The 21,116-nt window shown below is 45.1% G+C and overlaps 1 protein-coding gene across 5 annotated transcripts in view; it reads right to left on the bottom strand.

Annotated features, from left to right (window-relative positions):
* The window catches only part of ADORA2A (adenosine A2a receptor), a 30,521-nt gene extending 9,884 nt beyond the window's left edge, over positions 1-20,637 (bottom strand). The window contains exons 1-4 of one of the 5 annotated variants that reach the window (XM_072351353.1): positions 20,527-20,637; positions 19,261-19,318; positions 17,717-17,824; positions 2,772-3,651 (exon numbers count right to left, since the gene is read on the bottom strand). In XM_072351353.1, the coding sequence (XP_072207454.1) occupies positions 2,772-3,121 (350 nt within the window). In that variant the 5' untranslated portion in view covers positions 3,122-3,651; positions 17,717-17,824; positions 19,261-19,318; positions 20,527-20,637. Of the gene's footprint in view, positions 1-2,771; positions 3,652-16,474; positions 16,582-16,917; positions 17,252-17,531; positions 17,626-17,716; positions 17,863-19,260; positions 19,319-20,526 lie in introns of those variants that run through there. The other 4 variants (XM_072351355.1, XM_072351354.1, XM_072351357.1 and 1 more) reach the window with 4 other exon arrangements.
* Between the last annotated feature and the right edge of the window lie 479 nt (positions 20,638-21,116).

The raw sequence follows: 21,116 nt of genomic DNA, 5'->3' as shown, positions 1-21,116 counted from the left end.
GAGTGCTTTGTTGCCACTTTCAGAGAGCTACGCTTGTATTAAATCTGGCACAATTCAGCAAATGTTTGAGAACTTTTTGAAAGTCTTTCAAGTTCTGTGAAATATTTTAGTTATTTGACAACTAACAATTTTTTTTTCTCCTATTTTTAAATGTTACCAATGCATGTCTTTCCTCACTGCCATTTTATGGGGACGGTTCTTTTAACCACAGAAAGATCACTCCAAATGTAACACCAATTGCATACTGAGGTGTCCAAAACCAAGCAGAATAAGAAATCTCATTCTTCTGCCTCCCTAATTCCTACAGCTTATTTGTGTGTGTGTACACAACCACAGAGATATCCATCGAGATGTGTGGTTGCCTTAGGACAAATTAGGTATGGAACAGTTAAATGTGGAGAAAAAATAGGTTTGGTGCTTTTTTTCTTTCCCTTCTAGAATACAGGAAGGAGATCTCATTTATTTTTAAGAGTAATGATCTAAATTAATATTGGGAATGTCTGATGTTGTGTTTCTTATCCTCTAAAGAGGAGAGAAGAGGTATTCCCCTCAAACGTCTTCCATTCAAGAATGTGGAAGTGTTGCATTTTTAGCAGAACTTTCCTTCCATTGGTTTGATGCATATTTAAGACAACCAGGCATTTGAAAGCAGAAAGTGAGATGTGAGCAGTCTGAGTCATGCAGCTTCTCCCTCTTGGGCTAATAGCTTTCACTTTCTCAGCATGTCAGAAGCTATAAATCTAATGGTTATTCACCCATAAACGCTTCTGGGGAAAACAGAATTGACAACTTCTTCCTTCCCTTTGTAAAAGGACAAACTAATAGAGGACGAGGAGGAGGAGGAACCCATAGATCTACCTGTTGGTTTCTGTGGCCAATCAACTCCAGTGCTTCTGGACTGGAAGAGGGTGTGCTCTGTTATTTCTAAAACAGAACAGTGAAACAGGTACAGCACCCAGTGCTGGGCAAGCCAGAAAGACTTCTTCTGAAAGACACTCTACTTTGGCTATTCCAGAAAATTAAAGATAATATAGTTGCAATGCCAATAATAATAATAATAATAATAAAAAGCAGAAATGCAGATTTTTAAAATCCCTTTCCTGGAAGGTCATTCTCTATCCATATGAATGCTTAAACCGTCTGCAAAAGTCACCAGAGTTAATTTGCAAGAGATTAAAGACATTTCACCTTTTCAAAACCAAGTCAGATGCAAGCTACCAACGGCTGCTCTACATCTGCTTCTTTGTGCATTTATTACCACACTGGTTTATGATCTGAAAACATTTATCTGTAATGTAGAAAAGTGAAATCAGTCCAATTTATAGGTACTAATCTATACATTCATAGGTTTTCCTCCGCAATGGAATAGATTCACTTTTCCTTACAGCCACACCAAAAGTAGACTGTCACACAACTGTAAGTTTGGAAATTGGCAATTCACAGCAATGTTACAGCAGCTGAGATGAGCCTTCAGATATGACTATGCTGCACTGGTCCACATGGAAAGGTAGAGCAGGGAACAGGAGGTTTATTTTAACCAATGTAAGTGCTGGGTGAGCATTGTATTCAGAGTAGACTAAACTGGACAGGCTGGTACAAAGAGATTTGAACTCAATAGGAGTGAAGATAACCAAAACCTCCAAGTTGAGAGCACAATAATGAGAATTTTGTCCCATTTTTGCAGCCATATTTCTTACTCAACAGGATGGGAAGTCTCTCCACTGGTGAGAGCATGCTGCATTCTCCTATAGAAGGCTCCTATGCTCTGCCAGCCTTGGCCTCTCCCAAGGCTTCTTCTGCATGTCAAGTTTGCTGAACAACTCTCAAGCATTGCCACAAAGCATTCAGACCCAGCCCATAAAACACAGTGCTGTTTTTCACCCACAGGCAGATGTATCCTGACACAGTGCAGAAAGCTGAACTGAGTAACAGCCCCTGCACACATACCAAAACTCCCCCTTGTCCCAAATGAGCCTCCCTGGCTGCGCACCAAGTAGCAGCTAGTCACATCTAGCTTCCAAACACAAGTATTTAAATCCTAGAATGGCCTGGGTTGAAAAGGAACACAATGATCATCTAGTTTCAAACCCCCTGCTATGTACAGGGTCACCAACCACCAGACCAGGCTGCCCTTTAAACTCCAAGGTGGAGACCATAGAACAACCACCTTCAAGTCTGGAGTGGGGACAAGCCCTTCCCTTGATCTAATACATGGGTGTCCAACATTTGGCCTGCCTGGGCTGCCCTGAGTGAAGAGGAATTGTCTTGGGCCGCATCTACATATGCTGCTCTGAAAGTAATGCCTCCTATTTATTTCCACGGAAACTAGAACTGATACAAAAAGCACAATAATACTCTTTGACAGAGCAACTTCTCAGTTACAAAACACTATTTTTAACATAGGCACCATCATTAGCTTCTCATTTTGCTAGCAATGAATAAGAGCCTGTATGCTCTGCCCACAAGTATCTGCACCAGTGGAAGAGACCCACTGTCCTTAGACAAGGGATGACATGAATAAGGTGTGGTTGTGAGAGATATTTCTCTCTGATAAGAGAGGGCTTATAGAAGTCCAGTAAAGAGACGTGATAAAATTTTTGAGCTGAATATCTGGTTGCAGCTGTATACATTCCATTTGAAAAATTGCAGGTTGTGTATTTATAACAACTGAAAAAGGAGCTCTCCCTTCTGCAGTTTACCTTGAGATCTGCTTTTACTGATGCTCATTCCCCACTAAGTGCCCCCTCTGCCTTCCAGCCCGCCCTGCTCACCTGAGGGGTATGCGGATCGCAATGATTCTGTCGATGGCGATAGCAAGGAGGCTGAAGATGGAACTCTGTGTCAAGACCAGGACGAAGCAGGCGATGAAAAGGCAGCCATAGAAGAAGGCACAGAAGCCAGTGCTGATGGTGATGGCAAAGGGGATTGCCAGCACTCCCACCGCAATGTCAGCAGCAGCCAGGGACACCACAAAATAATTGGTGACGTTCTGCAGGTTGCTGTTCAAATAGACAGCCCAGCAGACCAGGACGTTCCCCAGGATGGCCAGCACCGCAATGATCAGTTCCAGGATGATGTAAGTTATGTCTGAGAGGAAGTCTTCTTTCCCATTTACTAGCATGGTGAGAGCGACCAGGCCAACGTGAGAACGTGCCAGAAAAGCTCAGCGTTCATATCTGCAGAGCACTGAATGGCCAAGACACCTCGAAGCTGTCTGTGGTCTGCAGAGCGCTCTGCAACTGCTGTGAGGGTGGCTCACACATACACGTCTCTGCACATGGCTGCTGGATATCTTCACAGGAGCAGGTGTCAAGAGCAAAAGAGACAGGGCTCGCTGGCTTCGGCAAGGTGGAGTAACCAGACAGAGCGATTCACACTCTTGCAGACGAATATACAGAATACCTCATGTAGTCAAACAGTGCTCCCCAGGTCACAGAGTTCAGCTGGCAACACGACACAGTAAGTGTTCTGCACGTCAGCATCACATCGGCAGTGAAGTTTTGTTTCCTGTTGACAGTCACACTGCTAGTCATGGCTTCCTGTCAGACATACCTACCAGCAACATACTCCATTCTCTTTCCCTTTTTCCGACCAAGACTTGGGAAACATTCTCTTCAGCTGAAGCAAATGTTCAACTTCTCTTGTAGTTTCCTTAAAAACAAATGAAATAATGATAATAACCAAAGAAAAACCACATATGCTAAGTAATCAGCTCTACGGCGGAGATGGAAAAAGCAAAATCTCATTAGAGTGGCATATTAAATCGATAACGGATATTAAACAGACCAAGAAGAATAGATAATTGGCAAAAATCTCACATTCTGTCTATCCTGAAAGCTGCAGGGCCAGACCCAAGGCTCAGGAAGGCAGCATTTCACAGTGGTGATGAGAAACAAGAGATGTTTTGTTTTTGAGGCTACCAACTGAGCTGGCACTTCTGCAGCTGCTCGATAGTCTGCCCTGAAACATGAGAACCCCATTAATTACGCCTTGGCAAGCTCCGTGGCTGCACAGAGGAAAGGTGGAGGAGGCTTTTACATACACCTGTCTCCCTCTGATCACAAACACAGTCTTGGGCCATCACGTGTAGCCCACCCTCATGTATTTTGCAGAAGTGCATGCTCTGCCAATACACAGCTCAGCAATGGCACGAACACTCATTCATAAGGGGGTTATGCATTCACTCTGTTCCTACACCCTGTTTTTCCTCCAAACACATGCATACTGAAATGCAATTGGCAGCAGGGAGAATAAATAGTTCAAGGCATGTCAGACAGCAGTGTCAGTTCTTCCCTGCTGGGAATGGACACAGTACAAGGGGCTTCAGGTTGCCCTCCTGCAACACCACCTTTTTGCTCACATAAATTTTATCCTATAGGCAAACCATTTTATTTACTAAACCAGCATTGGACATAATGTTTTTTGTTTGCATCCGTAGATACTGATACACTTCACAGAGAAAGTCAGCTTGATTCTACAACTCCTACCAGCCAGGAACACATCCAGGATATACCCCTGTTAGAAATGCACACATAGGCACAATGCCACCACCATATCCCAGAGTGCACGTTCGTATTCCTGCATCACACACAAACCTGGGACACACCATGGTGCAGGGTAACACTACTCCTACAGATGCTGTCTCACAGGAATAGGTACACACCACCTACTTGTGTGCCTCATTTGCACACTGATCCTGCAGGTACCTCTGCCTTCAGTAATGCGTGCATTTCACCACAGTTTCAGCTCAAAAGTTTATCAACAGAGAACACAGTTTTCTAAGATCCACGCCACAGTTAAGAGAACTGTTTGCTGTGCTACCCTGTAACTTTCAGATTGGGTCTTAAACCTCGTTTAGCAAAGCTTTGGTAGCAATATTTTCTCATTAACTTCTGAAAGCAGCAAACGAAACTATAACGGGGCTGGGAGAGAGACAGATGTAGCACTGGCTAATAAATGACAAACTCAGGTTCTGAGGCAATGCACACCTCCAAAACAAACCATTTTTGGTACCTCATTCACTAGTGATGGGCAGTGGCCTAACCCAGCAGTTGCATGCCTTCACAGTTCACTGTTTTGAAGTCAGAAACCTAATTTCTCAGGACAAAATAAAAGGCTAAAGACAGTGATAATAAAAGAAAATATGATTAACTTGTGATTCACATCTGATCTCAGGAATATAATCTAATTTTAGACCTTTCATTGATTTAGAGCTCTACTGCTAATGCAGCATTTGAAAGGAAAGTAAATGGCTCTTGGTGGCTTGGATACGTTTCAAAAACCCAGCTTCTCCTTCACCTCCAACAATCTTTTGTATGTTTTGTTTGGTTTGTGTGGAAGAAATGAACAGAATAGATTAGTTTGTGATACAGCTATTAAGAGGGAGATAAAGATCATCCATTTAATCTTTTCTAAAGAACAAAAACCCCAAGAAGTCTCTATATTGTTTATCTTCCTTTAGCTAAAACCCTGTTTTCCAGTGACCTCCCACGGATTGCATCTACCTTCTGGAATTTCAGGGTTGTTGGCAATGTGCTCCTACATCACTTCTCCAATGCCTGATTGCCCGTTTCAAGTCCCAATAGGTTTGTTTCGAGGCACTGATAATAAAATCTCCCCTGCAGCCTGCCTTCCAGAGAAGGAGATCAGAAGATCAGATAGGGACAAAGAAAATCAGGAGGAAAAGAAAAGAAAAAAGGGCAAGACAGAAAATAAACGACAACACTTTGTGTAGGAGAGTAAGAAAGGGATGGATGGGTGAACAACAGGATAAGAGTTGGCAGAAGCCAAAGAAACAACAAAAGGAAAATTAAGACTTTAAGAGAAACATGGTGTGTTTGTTAGATGGATGCAGGCTCCCATGTTCCACAGTACCACAGCTGCAGAGATGGTGATGGGGTAACTAACACTGGGAATGAAACAGGGGATACTTTTCCCAATGCTAGAGCTCCCTTTGGTTGGATTTTCAATTCATATTAATCTCTCATGTATTTTGTTTTACCCGTCTCTTTCAGTGGCTCACCTCAAACTTGTTTTCCAACAGGACACGAAGTAAAGCAACACTTCTGATCCAAAGAGGTCCCCTCATACAAATTATTCAGCACAAAAGACAACTCTGGAATTACTGATGGCTCTGCACACATGCCAGCATGATGCTGGAAGCTGAAGCTTAATGACCACACCACATACTGTTTTCTAATATGGCAGAGTTTTCAACCTTCTACTCCAATATTTCATGGTCTCGTTTTAACCTTTCAATTTCGCTTTCAATTTGTTTGGCCCTTTGTTTCCCATTCCCTTTCACAACCAGCGGGCTAAATCTTCAGCCTAGGTATTTATTGAGAGGCAATCTGCAAGATGTTGTGTCCAGAGGACGACATGTCCTTCTACCCTAATCTACTCCTAAGATGGGCAGGAAAACACTTAGAGAGTTCCTCAGAGCCTGCACATCTCAGAAGAGAAACCACCAGAGCTGAGCAGGTGCCCCAGTCTCAACCAAACTACACATTGTGTCTACTTCAGCACCAGTGCTTCTGCAGTAACAACTGTTGCTAGAAGCAGGAATTGCTCACACCACACAACGCCAGCACATCAGGGCTCTCACCTACAGACAGAAGTGTCACTATTCAGGGAGCTTTCACCAAAGAAGTCAACCCAAACTTCCCTCGTATCTCATTGACCTCTCACAGCACCAGCCTGCTGTAACTTTCAACAGCACGACACATCTTAAATTGCAGTCCCATTTGCAGCTCACTCTAAAACAAGGGAAGGGCCAATTTTCCTATGCACATCACTAGGAATTCACTGTGCAGGGACAAAAATGGAATACAGACCACTCAGAAAAGAAGATACATTACAAAATCATTGACTTCATGCAAAACTCAAGGGCTCAGCAACAAGGTCTGACAAGACAAAATTAATTAACTTGTTTTACTCACTGGGGAAGTGTATATTTAACAGATCAGGCCCTTGAGGGATCAACACTGCAAGCCTCTTTAAGCTTGAGAAAAATAATCCATATCACACAATCTGCTGGACAGCTACAATTAGTATTTCTTCTCAAGCTCATGTTTTGTCTTGTTAATTGGATTAATTCTTCCTTGATACCCTGGGCCATGTTCTGGCTTTTCCCCTATTATTAAATAAACCTTTTTTTTTTTTTTTTTTTTCTTTTTTGGCACTCATAAACCTGTAAAGCTGTTGCTTTGCTCATTTTTAGTGGCTTGGAACACCCTGTTCTCTCTCAGATTTCAGCCCCAGTGAAAAACTGCTCCTTGAAAATTCAATAAAGCACCTGAACACCATGTACCCATGAAGCAATTCACCGCTGAAGACCAAGCAAGCTTTTGTTTGGCATCTCCAGTTGGTTTTGGACTAAGGTGCTGCTCCTTCACCTTCCTGATCACCTAAAGCATTGAAGTGAGTCCCTGGCCACTGCTTGCTTCCCACCACTCGTATCTATAAAACACACTCCCTGCTCTTGGTCCCTTCAGGCAACACTCAGGGCCCTGGGGGAGTCCTCATCCAGCCTCATTCCTTGGGCTGCCATCAGACAACACAGCCCTCCCCAGGTACCAGTTGACTACAGATCACCTCGCTCTCTAGGAGAAAATCCTTCCATTCACACCTGGCTGCAAGCAGAATATTACTGCTGCTAAAGCAGTCATTTTCTACTTTCTAAAGCCTTGAGCGGGGGATGCTTGCTGCTTCTTATCCTCATTTAAAGCCCTTCAGCTCAAAAAGAATCTCACTATTTTTTACACTCAGGTTTCTTAGAAAGTTCTCTCTCCTCATTTCTCTAGAGGATCAAGACATAATGAGTCAATGTGCACACAGGCACCACACCAGTTCACAAAACAGCTCAGACTATAAACAGAGCAAAAACAGGGAAGACAGTAGCAGCACTTTTCACTGTTGCCTGCAGGTTTGCTTTCTGAACCCCTATATGTTCTATGAAAACACCTCATTTAGAGCAGCTCCCCCCCAGCCCTGACCCACCACACAATGGCTGGAGACAGCCTCAGTGCTTCTCCCTTGAATGATGAAGGAATGCAGTGGGTTGGGGAAGGAAAGAGAAGAGTAGGGAGGCATCACCCTGCTAACCAAGACACACTTGTTCTGGTTGCTCTATTTGCTTTATTATTGGCTCTTGGCTAAATGATCTTTAGGTCATCTGCTTACAGTAATAGGAGGAAATTAAATATTAATAATAGACTATTTCCCTCTAGACTGTTCTTTGTTAACAAAGGGTAGAAGTGAAACAAAGCAGACAAAATTATCAGCACACCGTGCTCTTGGTTTTCAGGTACCTGGAGCACTCACAGCCCCCTTGGATCTTCCTGGAGCAGCAGAGATCCCATGTCCTGGTACACTTGCCTGCAGGGACACCCAGACAAGCACACAACATGGCAATGTCTTGAAATCCTTCCCTCTATCAAGGGACTCCACATTGCAGCCTGACCCTTGTGGAGCATCATTTTAGACTTCAACCAAAACAACGTCCAAACCACTGATGTTCTGACTGAGAAAAATGCAAATCTTTTCAAGTGCAGAGCTCATCTCCCTTCAGGGAGTGAAGTCTTCCTACAGCATGAACCCTGCAGCAGGGTAACAATAGATCAGCTTTGCAGATTATCCAGTAATACTAAATAGGATGAAGGCTTCGGTTTTGCTAAACAGAGGCCAATTCCCTCTTACAGGGAAACAGTAGCCCCCCAAGATCTAGAACCAGCACTCTAAGCACTCCAAGTGAAGGGCAAAAGAAATGGTTCTTCAAAGGTCTGAACTGCCCCCAACAGGGAAGAGGTACATTTCTTATGTTTCCATCTCTGCTGCAGCTCAGGACCAAAATGGAGTGCATACTCATGTCAAGAACAAGCATGGTGAATTTGGGTGCCAAGTCTTTACCAATGAGGAGACTACTACAGATACTGGAGCTGTAATAGCAACACAACCCAGGAGCGATTGTACCCCTCAAGCCTGTCTCTGATCTTCCTGTTTATTACCAACATAAAGTAACAAACCAAAAAAGCCCAGAAAGAGAAACCCCACTGGACAACAAAGGTCACAGTACCGATGAGCTGGCTAACAGGAACAGCAAATCTGAAACCAATACTTCAGCTTTGCCTCCTGCCCTCCGAGTGCTAGGAGTGGATTAATTTTTATTGCTGTAGCGGAAGAGAGGATTGGAACAGAACACATTTGAGCATTATTTTTCCCTAAGTGGATGTTATAAATGTTTAAAAACAAGCAAGGGGAAAAAAATAAGAAATAAAAAATAAAAAACACAACAAAAACAACTCGTAATTATTCCCATTCTAATGGTCACTAAAAGACAGGGAGGGCAAAACTAAGTAAGGCTGAATGACCAGCAGTTAAATAAACCAGATGATACAAACAAACAAAGGGAAAAGGGCTCCCTTGTGCCCACTAGAGCAGGCATGATGACATCCTGCCAAGAGGCACAGAAACATGGTGGATTTTTGAGCAAACCATTTGCATCCAAGAGCGGCAATGCTCATTTACCTACAGCCTCATTTCCAAAAGTTAAAAATGGAGCATTTGAGTAAACTGTCATAAGGCAGACATGTAAAAAAAGCATAATTAAAACAATGAATCCTGGCCAGAAGGGAGTTACTACTGCCAATATCATTCACTACGTCTCTGAGGATCCATTTTTCCTTTCCTGTGTGAGGAAAGAACTCAAAGGCAAATTTTGCCTCCGCACGGCCCTACCACAACCAGCTGTGCTCACACATAAGAAGCATTTCCTTCAAGAACAAAATGAAAGAAATGAGGAAGAAGGGTTTCAAGAAGAGGTGACCCACTGAGGAATACAGGCTAAGGAGGAATTTGCTCTGAAAATACTTATCCTATTGCTAATGCATCCATTCGGGTGTATTTTAACACAGTGAACTTCTCTCCAGATGTGACTTCATCTTTCATTCTTATACAAAGTTTCCAAAAAGGCGATTCAGAATTAGGTACATCTGTTGATTTTGCTATGTTCTTATCCAGCTCACAACCCCATTTGTCTCCTCCAGTTATAGTCTTGCTCTCCATCAGGCCTTGCTCCCTCTGTGAGTTTGTGCCCTGTGGGCTGTGAGCAGCATTTGCCCAAGTTCTGCCCACGGAACAACAACTCACATCTGCAGAGCAGGACTGTCAGTGTGCCAGATTGGCCAGCTCCCCATCATCTTCACAGCAGAAGGAATGCAGCTCCTGCCATCTCTCCCTATGGGTCTGAAAACCATTCCTCAGCTACACTTCCCTCTCCCATTGTACAGTGCGAACAGCGATGAGCAATATCTACCTACCTCGGAGCCAAAGAAAAGCTCTCTCATCTGTGGGTCATACGCTGACCCCTCTGAACAGGGATTGTAACCGTGGCCCCACCAGGAAGTCGCGTTACCACCCAGGTGGTTTGACTCATGCCTACCCAGAGCACGAAAAGCAGCTGGGCCTCTGCTGGGTTGCAAACACAGCCCAGTACATCCTTCCTCCCCACCTCACCCCCTTCTCTTGTCACTTGGAGCTGTGACACAGCAGCAGCACTTGGCTCATGCTCTGCAGATCCTGCCCTGCCCCAGCATCCTGGGGTTCCCCAGCCTCTGTCCCCAGCCCCACTGGTTGCCACTTCCCCAACAAGGGCTGCTTGCTGCTTATTCACAGGAGCTGTAACATGTCCTCCTCATGCCCTGCGACACTGCTGGGTTTTGGCCAACACAATATACCTCATTTCTTCCTGTGCCCTGGCCCAGTCTGCTTCACCCACTCATCTCACCTCAGCTCATCAATCCTGACATCAGAACAGCACTCAGACAGTGCTGTGTTGGGTGCTCATCCCAAAAGCAGATAAATGTCAGATTTTCTGACTGCTTACTTTGTTTCCAATAACTGTCCCTCTTCCCTTACTTTTTTAAGGGACCTACCCCACCTCATTCATCCCCATTTGCTGTGGCACACCTCATCATGCCCTTCATTCTGTGCCTTGTGGCCTCAAATCTATTTAAGACTTCTCAGTGCTCTGCCAACCTCTGTGGATAAAGAGTTGGCTCTCTGATGACGTCTCAAGGCCAACCACCATTATTGTCCCTTCCTCTTCTGTTTGCTATAACTTGCATCACATTTCTATCACTCTTGCAAAATGACTTGAATCTTTACCACACCCAAACAAGCCTTTCTAGAGGTACTCCATAGATTATTATTATTATTATTTTGCATATCCTTGACAATAATCCATTTTATAAGAACTCTCCGGTGTTGCTGTTCTTTGATCCCAAAGTCTCAGAGTTTAGCTGGTGCTTCAAGGGCTTCTGACAAAGCTCTTCCTTCATTTCCTAAGTCCGTGTGCTGTGGTAAAAGCACATCCGCTGACAAGCAACAGTCTGCTGCTCCAGCCTGCTTCCTCCTCTGCCTGCTTGGGACAGAGACACCCAGTTCTGGTGTAGAGAGCACACACTGCTGGTGAAAATTACATTTCTAGTTAGCGCTCCCCTTCTACATCAAGCCATTGCATGAAGAACTAGCAGACATTTGCAAATCACTTTACGGAACATTTTTTACGGAACAAAGCATCTTGCTCGCTGTTTGTGAGCTACAGCGCATCTCTACAGGCAGCAGAAAGACGAGCAGCAAACAGCCTGTTAAAACAGTGATGGCTCTACCACACTGGGGAAGTGGTCCCTTTCTCCCATATATATTATATGATAAGAGAAGATGGAAAACTCCAGCTGTACAGGAACCCACAATCACCATCACAACCAGCTGAGGAAGGAGAAACCAAAAAGGAACTGTGGTGTGTGGCTCCAGTTATAAAAGATATGGGTAGAGCAGAAATGAATGCCAGTGAGTCTCCCAGCACAGGCATCTCAGACCTGAGGATGCTTTCTCTGTGTCCAGAGATGCTTTCTCTGTGTCCAGATGGACTGTGTCCATCTCTTGCTTGCTGAAATCACCCAGATTAGCTGTATGAAAAGGAAGATCCCCCCTCATTACTGGTAGGAAAAGCTACAAAAACCATCAATGAATCCTCTTTCTATTCTTCAGCCCACAAACACAGCTTCTTACCTTCTATATGTCCTGCAAGAGCTGGTACCATGCAGATGTACCAGAGAAAAAGAATCACAAGCCACAGTAAATCCCCACCCGAATCCTCTACATCTACATATACTACAACCCTGAATGCACCATAAGGGTCAAGCAGAGTATGGATCAGCATTTAAGCAAGACTCAGGGTGGTATAAAACAACAGATTAACTTCTATTAGGCATCTGACATAGTCAAGTGCCTCAGTTTTAACAGCTCTAAATAAAGAGTCTGTATTTCTGGGAGGGAAACTGATTTTTGGAATCAGGGTGTTCCAAGAAACCCCTGACCAGGCAGCCATTAGCACAGGTTATTTCTGACCTAAAACTCAAGCCAAAAAACAACCAACTTTTGGAAAGTCAGTATGCTTCCCCCACACATACGCCAAGAATTATAATGGAGCTGGTGCCTACCCAAATCAGTCTGTTGTTATTTTCCATCATCCCATTGAACCTGGGCACTGATCTGTGCATCGGACGTATGTGGAAACTGTAATTATTCCAATTAATTTCAATCACATGACTCTTTCCTGATGTTTTGCATTAAACAGCCTGTTTAAATACCTGTTAGCTGTTCTTTTATCCTGGGAAATGTTTCCTACAGAAAATGCCAGCCTGTGTCCAAGTCTATGGATCTCATCCTGAGACCAAAGTTGTTATCATCACAGAATACGATATTTAACAGCCCTCTTCTCTTGACTCCTTAACCTCAACTGATTCATACCAGCATCTGACAATCCTATTCTGGGGAAGCCTCAGCAACCAAAATGACAGGTCAGTGTGCAGAGGACTTTCCTAGTGCAAGAAGGAGGATGCAGATAACAGGTCAGCATTACTGAACGAGTGAGAATAGAAACACTTAGGCTCCCATTGTAAGAAAAAAAAAAAAGGAGATAAGAAGTGAGAGAAAGCTTTGTAAAAACAAACCAAAATAACTCCAAGGAATCAGAAGCGGGAGAAAAATAGAAGAAAAACTGAGATGTGAATACTACATGAGGAAAGTACTTGTAGCAGAGAAAAGAGCGAAAACCACCACCTACAAAAGGATGGGTTAAAAGAGCAAAATGAGACCAAGTTACACTTCCCTCTGCTCAACAGCACTACTCACCCAAACACGCAGGGCCTCTGCCCAGGAGGTATGCAGACATGACCCCCCAGCTGGCGCTGGCTTGGATTCAGCTGAGCTCCAACAGCCAACAGCCCCTCTCCTGCCCTCCTTGACAAGCTGCCCAACAAGGAGCCAGGACTATCCCTGTGACAGGGACACAGCAAGCTCAGTATCTCAGTGAGCTGGCAGATGAAAGAGCCCAATCTGCAAGTACTGAGAATGGCTGAGTGCCTTCCACCCTGGCTCTGAGTGCAATCACAAATGCTAATCGACAAGAGCCCGGCATGTCATTTGTCACGTCTCCAAGGCTCCAGGAAAACCCCCCTTTCCTCTCCTTGTATCAGCTAGGGACAGGAAGATTCCCTCATCCTCTGCACAAGGGAGCCTTTCCCTCCCCCCTATCCCTGGCTCCAACCATCTCTGCAAGAAGTTTCACTCCCTGCTAACTTCTCCATTGTCTCAGATGCACTGTTTGCAAACGTTCCCTAAAAATGCCACAGAAAGTATTCCTTATTCCTGTTTCAGGTTTTTCCACATCCCCATGTAACACCTGGCTGTTATCTCGTTACCTGTCAGATAGCGATAAACCCACTGCATGCAACCTCTGACCTAGCATCTACGAGAAACACGATCCATCTTGTAGTTGTCATTCCTTTTCAGGTCCTGTCTTCCACTGCTGTATTTGTAGCAAACTGCTAATCTTACTTAATGCTTGAAGAGCATTATTATATATACATACATATATATATATATATATATAAAACATAAAAATAACACTATCAAGAGCCCCAAAGGAACTTTCTTTCCTGGCCTTTGTGGCAGAAGATTTACTGCTGCTTTGTAAGCCAGGAGGTTGCAGCACTCCCACACTCATCTATCTTCTGCAATGTCATTTGCATACACTTTCTACAAGATTCATTGTATTTTATGCTACCTGGTGATTATTATTATTATTTTTTTTAATGTTCTAAAATAATTAACCAATAGGCTCAATGATGAAAAGCATTCTTTCTCCAGAGCAAACCAAACTAAATTGATAGGTTTTGAGTTGGTTGCTTAAATGTACATGGATAGTGAGGTCTAACGAGCTCCCAGCTCCCACCTGAGCCTCTTCTGCCACTTCAGAAGAGCACACATCTCCCTTAGGAGCTCTTGCCAGCCCCACTGATTTGTCTGCTCAAAGCACTGAATTAAACTCCAGGTGTCAGGCTTCATATGATCAGCTCCTTACAGAATTCAATTCAAGGAGGGAAAGAGATCACACCCTTAACTAACTCCCATTTATCAACTATCTACACTTGATGAAGTAGTTCTAAATTCTCTTAGCTCATCCTCTGCAAGTTCCTCACTGAGGTCAAGGTGAGGAACGAGTTATAGCAAAGTTTAAGCTGGATGTTGACTGTTTCTTGCATGCCTGGGAAGAGAGGAATCTCCACTGCAGGTCCTTTAGGAGCAGGATGGAGACATAGCTGCTGGGAAAGGCAGAGCTGATTCTGCCCTCAGGCAGTAGCATGGATTAGATGACCTCAAAGTACCTCCTGAGGATATTTTCCATAATTGAGAGTTGTATATGCCATCTGGCCATCCCGATCTAGAAAGGTTTACAATAGAAAAAAATGTGAAAAACAACCAATAACTATTCCTGACTCAGATGCAGCCTTTGTGAGGGGAGAGGCATCTTCTGATTCTGCAGAGGAAACCGAAGCCTTCAGAGGTTAAACCACCTTCTGTGCCCTCCTGAGTCAGAATGCTGCCGGTTCTTTACCTCTAATGGACCAAATCACAACATTCAGCTGCATGAGCAGATAGGCCAGAAACCAGCACCGTTGTGCTGAGGTCACTTTGCCAGGGCTGTATGGACTCTCTTTGCAGGAATAAAACCTAAAGGTGAACCACGATGCAAGCAAGCCTTCTGGTCCTAAACAGCAAGGGAAAATGAAAGGGAAAGCTCTTCACTGACTTATGAGGGTCCTCCCTGATGCCTTGAACCACAGCTCTGTTTTTCTTAGAGACCAACATAAAAACTACTCCAATCGCCCATCTCTATTTTCAGATGGAAAGTCTGTGGTAAAGAAGGACCTGGGGGGTTATTTACCATCTGCACAGGGTGAAGAGAATGAACAAGAGCAGCTGAAACCTGTTTGAGCTGAAGGATGGACTCTGGAGGACAGTGAGAGTGAGGTGCCACAGGCAGCCCTGGGCTGGAAAGCACCATGTGCTCACAGCTGCACAGAATGAGATGGAGTGCAGCTACAATATGTGTTGTCCCATCTGACTTGTGAAAAGGTGGGTGGAAAAGTCAAACCAAAGCGAAGAGCTGAAGCATAGTGAAAAACAAGTGCTTCAGCAAAACGATCTGCGAAGCCTTAAGCATCCTGTGCTGATGAGATCACACAGCCTTCGACCCTACAGGCAGAAGGGACGTGGGGGCCTCTCTGTGCCAGACTCTAGGTTCAAGACTGAAGGAGATACATTGGGCCAGCTCAGACCCCTTGGAGTAATAGACACAAGGATAAGCAAAGATCTACAGCAGTCCACAAAGCTGCAGGACTGAGCTTTCTCCAGTCGTTCTTGAGAGGGATTGACCACATGGCTCAACATAAAATCCATTATTGAAGATTAAACAAAAAGACGAATCGCTTTCAAAAGTTGATTACGTACGAAAGCAATAGATAGTGCCAGCAGCCCTTATGGAAACATCCCATTAAAATCAGCAAAAATAGAAATGCAAACACAGGAGACCTGGTAGGAGGCTTTTCAGCTCAGATCTTCAGTGCCTTTTGAAGCCACTGACAGAAGGACAGAAGCTAAAAACATAAGGACTGGGCTGACAGCCCCTGATCTGGCACAGGATCACCCTGACTCCATTTTTAATGTATAAAAATATGTATGGAAAGCCAGGAAGATTATAAGCATGTAAATTGCAATCTTACCCCATGAGCAGCACTAAAAAGGGGTCTTGCTCACCTATTCTTTGCACCCCAGAGTAGGCCCTTTATATTTTGTATGCACACATATGTTTGCAGTTTGTACCCACGTCTTTTCTCTGTACATCCAAAGGTTCATAGCTTTCCTAGATAATACAGAATCGAACCATCTGCTACGTTAGGATTTCATTTTCATATTATTTGCGATACGGTTGGCTTCTTTCTTCATAAAGATCTATTTTTCTTATAGAGATTCTGTGTTTTTCACAGATAGTCATTTCTCCCACACACTTAACTCAATGCAAACACTTCTCACGTGCCCACTGCTCACTATCTAATCTCTGTGTTCCTACCTGGCCGTATGATATGCTGGGGGTCTCTGTGGCAGGAGCTGGCCATGCTTTCCTTTCCACAGAAGAATGGATTTATCAATTACTACAGTTCTGGAGTTACACAGGCCTAAGACTTACCAACCAGATAAGAAACCTGAAAACAAATACATCCAAAGATAGACTTATCTAAGAGCTGACCATCTCCTTAGGAAAATAATTTTAAGCAGTTAAGGCAATTCTATTAACCACTATTTACTAAATGAGTCACGGCATTTAAGTTAACCCTTCCTGTCTCCTCCGTGGCCCCTCTGCCCAAAACAGTTTGGAAGTCAACTACAAAGCTACGAACAGAGCCCCGCGCTCGGAGCCCGCCCCAGGACACAGCAGCACGTTAAAGCAGCGCAAAGACAGCACCTATACGACACGGAAAACTCCCCCCAGCGACACCCGCACCCCGCACACACCTGCTGCTGCCCGAGCTCCTCCGTGTCAAGGCGGCAGTGCCCGTCCCGTTGGGCACGGAGCCGCCCCGCGCATCCCCCCGCTGCCGGCGCCCGGGCACAGCGGCCAAACTTTCCTCCGCTCGGCACGGAGCTCGTCGAGCGAGGAACGGGACGAGGCTGCGACCGGGGTTAGCGCCGTCTGTTAAGTCCCTGCCCTCTTCCCTTTAGCCCGATTGCAAAGCGCATGAAAATCTCCTTTGTTAAACAGTCCGCAGAAGTTGACAGGATGCAGGGTGCTCCCAGGGAATCACTATTTTATGATTAATTGCTTTCCAGCACAAACGACAGCCGAGGAGTTCGGAGGAGGGCTGGGTGCAGGGGGCAAAGTCCGGCACCTGATGGTTAAAGGAAAGATCCGCGGGGCAGAGCCCCGGGCGAGGGGGTGTGTCGGGGACTGACAGCCCGGAGAGGGCCGGGGCTCCGGCAGCGGGGCCGGGGCAAGTCGCGGCTCAGAGAAACGGCCCCGTCCCGGGACTGCGGTGCTAAGCGAGGGGCCGCGGCAGACACCGCCAGGGGAATTCGGCCGCCCGAAGCGCTCCCGTCCCGGCTCCCACCCGCCCCGCCGCATCACCCACCTGCCCTGGGGCGCCGTACCGCGCCGCTCGGGCCGCGCCCGGAGCCGTGCGCCGCTGCCGGGCGCTGCCCCGCTCCCGCCGCAGGACGCGGGCGGCTCGGGGTCGGCGGCTCCCCCTGCAGGGCGGTGCGGGCAGCGGAGGGGCGGCGCGGAACCCCCCGGCAAGCGGAGCCGCCCCGGGTTTACCTGGCGGCCGAGACGCCGCGGGTGGGGAGCGGGGGCTCCGCGGCGACGGGAGCGGGCGGGGCGGCATCGGCGCTCCCTGCAGGAAGTCCAGCTGCCGGCGTGAGGGACCTGCGAGGGACGGAAACGGGTTTTTAGTGTGTCTTAGACAGGGCGCACGGAAAGGAGGGCTTTTCCCACGCGCTGTTGGAAGCGTCTCTGTCTTTCCAGGCTGCCGATGCCACCCACCGAGCTACAGCCCACAGCCGTACCGAGTGGCACGGCACTGAGCTCCGAAAAGATTACACAAGCAGAGAAACTAACAGCTCTTTCTCTCCTCTGCTCCACTGTCACTGCCACCGACAGCGTGGAAAGGAAACTCCGTCCGTGATCGCTCTGGAAGAGCTCAAAACCGCTCAGCCCAGCCATTAAACGTCTGCCAGAAGTGCCACAGACTCATTGGAGTTGGAAGGGACCCTTGAAGGCATATAGCCCCATCTTCCCTAAAACGAACAGGGGCACCTACAGCTCTACCAGGTGCTCTGAGCCCTTGGGTGTCTCCGGGGTTGGGTACTGCTCCCATAAAGGCCTCGCTCCTGCCCAGAGCAAGAGGCTGTGATTTCCTCCCACATGATGCTCCAGTCCGTGCTGGGTCTCAGCTCCCTCCCAGGGTAATGCTTCCTACATCTATGCCACTGGTTCTCTCACTTTGGCGTGCTCATTTCTCATTTCTGCACACATAAAAGGTCACAATTAGCAGCTGCTGTTTAACAACCTATTCAGCAGTTGGATAGGAGATCTTCCTTTACAACAGTGAGATTTGAATAGATGCTCCCTTCTTTTTGAATTCTATTTTTGCTATCACTTGTCAAGTAGAAGAACTGCACCATTCTTCAGATAGTATTTTTCCCTTTGTATGTCAGTGTGTATTCTCCTTATCTATACATTTCCTACTCGCGTACTCCCTTATCAATGGTCAACAAGAGCTGTAAACTGAGGTTTAAGGAATACAGTCAATCGCCTTTTATAGCAATTAGAAAAGATCATAGTTTACATTAATAACCTATGGAGTAGGGGGCAGTACAATGGAGCCTTGATTATCTTTTCACTCTTTGTGACTGTTGAGAAAACCAGGATTGCTATGGCTGCTATTGCTGGACAGTTTGAGGAGGGACTGCTTGAAGTGAAGGCTGAAACTGCTTGGAAATGAAAGAGTTTCCAGCAGCTGTGGGGAAGGCGCTGCCATTTGTCTGGAGAGCAGAAGGCTGAAAGTAGCCCAGGACTGCAAGGAAATAAAGGAATTCCAATTCTCCTGATTACAGCCAATAAGGCTTTTGCAGTCCTGACAAGCAGGGTTGCAGAAGCACACAGGACTCTGTCTTCTAAGAGAACAAGCAGAAGTCCTTAATTTTGGGCAGTTCAAATGCAGTGATATTTGCACTCCTTAGGCTTGGGTCAAGAAGTAAATCCTAGGAAGACAGTGTAAAATAAACCCTTAAAAGCCTCCCTCAAGATGAAAGTAAAGTAAACAAGAACTTAACACTTAAAAGACCTATTGTGATTCTCACCATGCTCTCTGCTGATCCTGCTCTAGTAACATCCTGCTTGAGCTCATCAGCGAGGCTGCTGCAAACACAAAACAGATCAATATAATCACAATAGCCAGCACCAGCCTATCACCCTTGTACAGAAATCATACCCATGTACTGTGGTTACGTATGGGAAACTGTCTTGCAGAAAACATGCATCAGTTTGTCTTGGGTAGAGTCTGGAAGAACTAATGTGTGTATTTTATTTTAATAGAAAATGTGCTTATGCCTAATAAATGCCTTTCTTTTTTAATCTGAGAATAAAGAGAAGTACTGCATTTCCTCCATCACATACTAGAGACTGTCCCAAACTACTAGTTCTGCTCATTGAATCACAGGCTATGAGTTAGCTGTTTACTTTTGCTTTACACAGTTCAGTCTGTAATGGTCTGGTACTTGAATCATCGCAGACCACTGTGAAGCTCTGATCAGACGCTGGTTAATAGGTAAGTGACAACAGCAAAGTTGTGTATCAGGGCTGTGCTGGAGCTAAGTTGCTGATACCTGATGCTTTACTTCTATGGCATCAAAGCTGTAGGTTGCGTCCACTAATCGGAAATAAAAACTTACTTTCAGTCTTTCATATCCACATTGAGATTATTCTTCACCACTTTTGGAGCTATACTTCATTGCGAACCTTCCCATTAGACAAAGTGATTTATGCCATACTGGATTTAAGAGGCATATTTTTGCAAAGATGCTTCAAGCAGAGTAGTGCAATAGTAAACATATGCAGTGTTGGCATAGGAGACATTAAAAATCATGTGTTCTGACTCGCATATAACCTCATACCCACAATTACTGCCCACATCTCCTAAAGGACAGTGGACAGCCCTTGTGTTAGTCTGAGAGACTGGGGAGGCAGGGTTACTTGAGGTCCTTTGGAAGCACTAGCAAATTCATAAACATTAAAGATACTTCATATATTTATATGTACATAAAAATATGTATGCAACTGTTTTTCTCATTTCATATGAAATATTTGGTAGCAATTTAAAAATAATCATTAAAAAAAATAACTTAGTGAGGAAGGAGTTCTATCACAAAGTTCCATGTGCTGTGAAGGCCCATCTTAACTATGGAATTCTCCTTTGTGCCAAAGCCTTCTCACAAATGGTCTAATGCCAGCACAGAAAGAGTTCAGCTTTTACACAGAGCTTGAGGAAAACAAGCCACAGTGAAGATAAGACTTGTGTTCACAAGGTATAAGCACAACCCTGTTTAAATTCCACTATTTGTACTTACATCAGGAACCAGTGAACGCTTTTTGGTGGTTTCATGTCAGGAATTGGACGAGTCTCCCCAGACAGACTGGCTTCATTTCTTCAGATGCTATTCGGCATGACAGAAGACAAGATGGGAGTTCAATCTAAATTTAAGCATTCTCTGTAGACTATTAATAGAAGAAAAACTAGTAGCATGAATCATCATGTGGGAGCTGCATAGCGACAGCTATTTATTTTCTATAATAATAATATATAGAAGTTACCTTTATACAATAAAGAAACTGTTGGACTTGCAAGGCTCATCAGGAAGAAGTCAGATGATTCCTCTTCACTGACAACTATTCTCATTTTATTCTAAGGAGCAAAGAGAGGGCAACCCTTATTTAACTTGACAAAATCCACATTGTGTGTATCCAAGCTTGTGTTACAAAATCTAACCACTGGCTCTGCTCCACGCCACTCCCTGCTCAGAAGAACAGTGACCTGCTAGAGGTGTGGTGCAAAATGAGAGAACTTTGTAGGTTTATAACACTAAGTTAGTGTTTTAACACTTGTTTCAATGCTTGTACAATGCTTACACCTCTGGCCAGGAGTCAAACTGCAGCATGT

Source organism: Excalfactoria chinensis, chromosome 16 (genome assembly GCF_039878825.1).
Source record: "Excalfactoria chinensis isolate bCotChi1 chromosome 16, bCotChi1.hap2, whole genome shotgun sequence".
Lineage (NCBI taxonomy): Eukaryota > Metazoa > Chordata > Aves > Galliformes > Phasianidae > Excalfactoria > Excalfactoria chinensis.
This window is presented reverse-complemented; position numbering and strand designations above follow the sequence as displayed.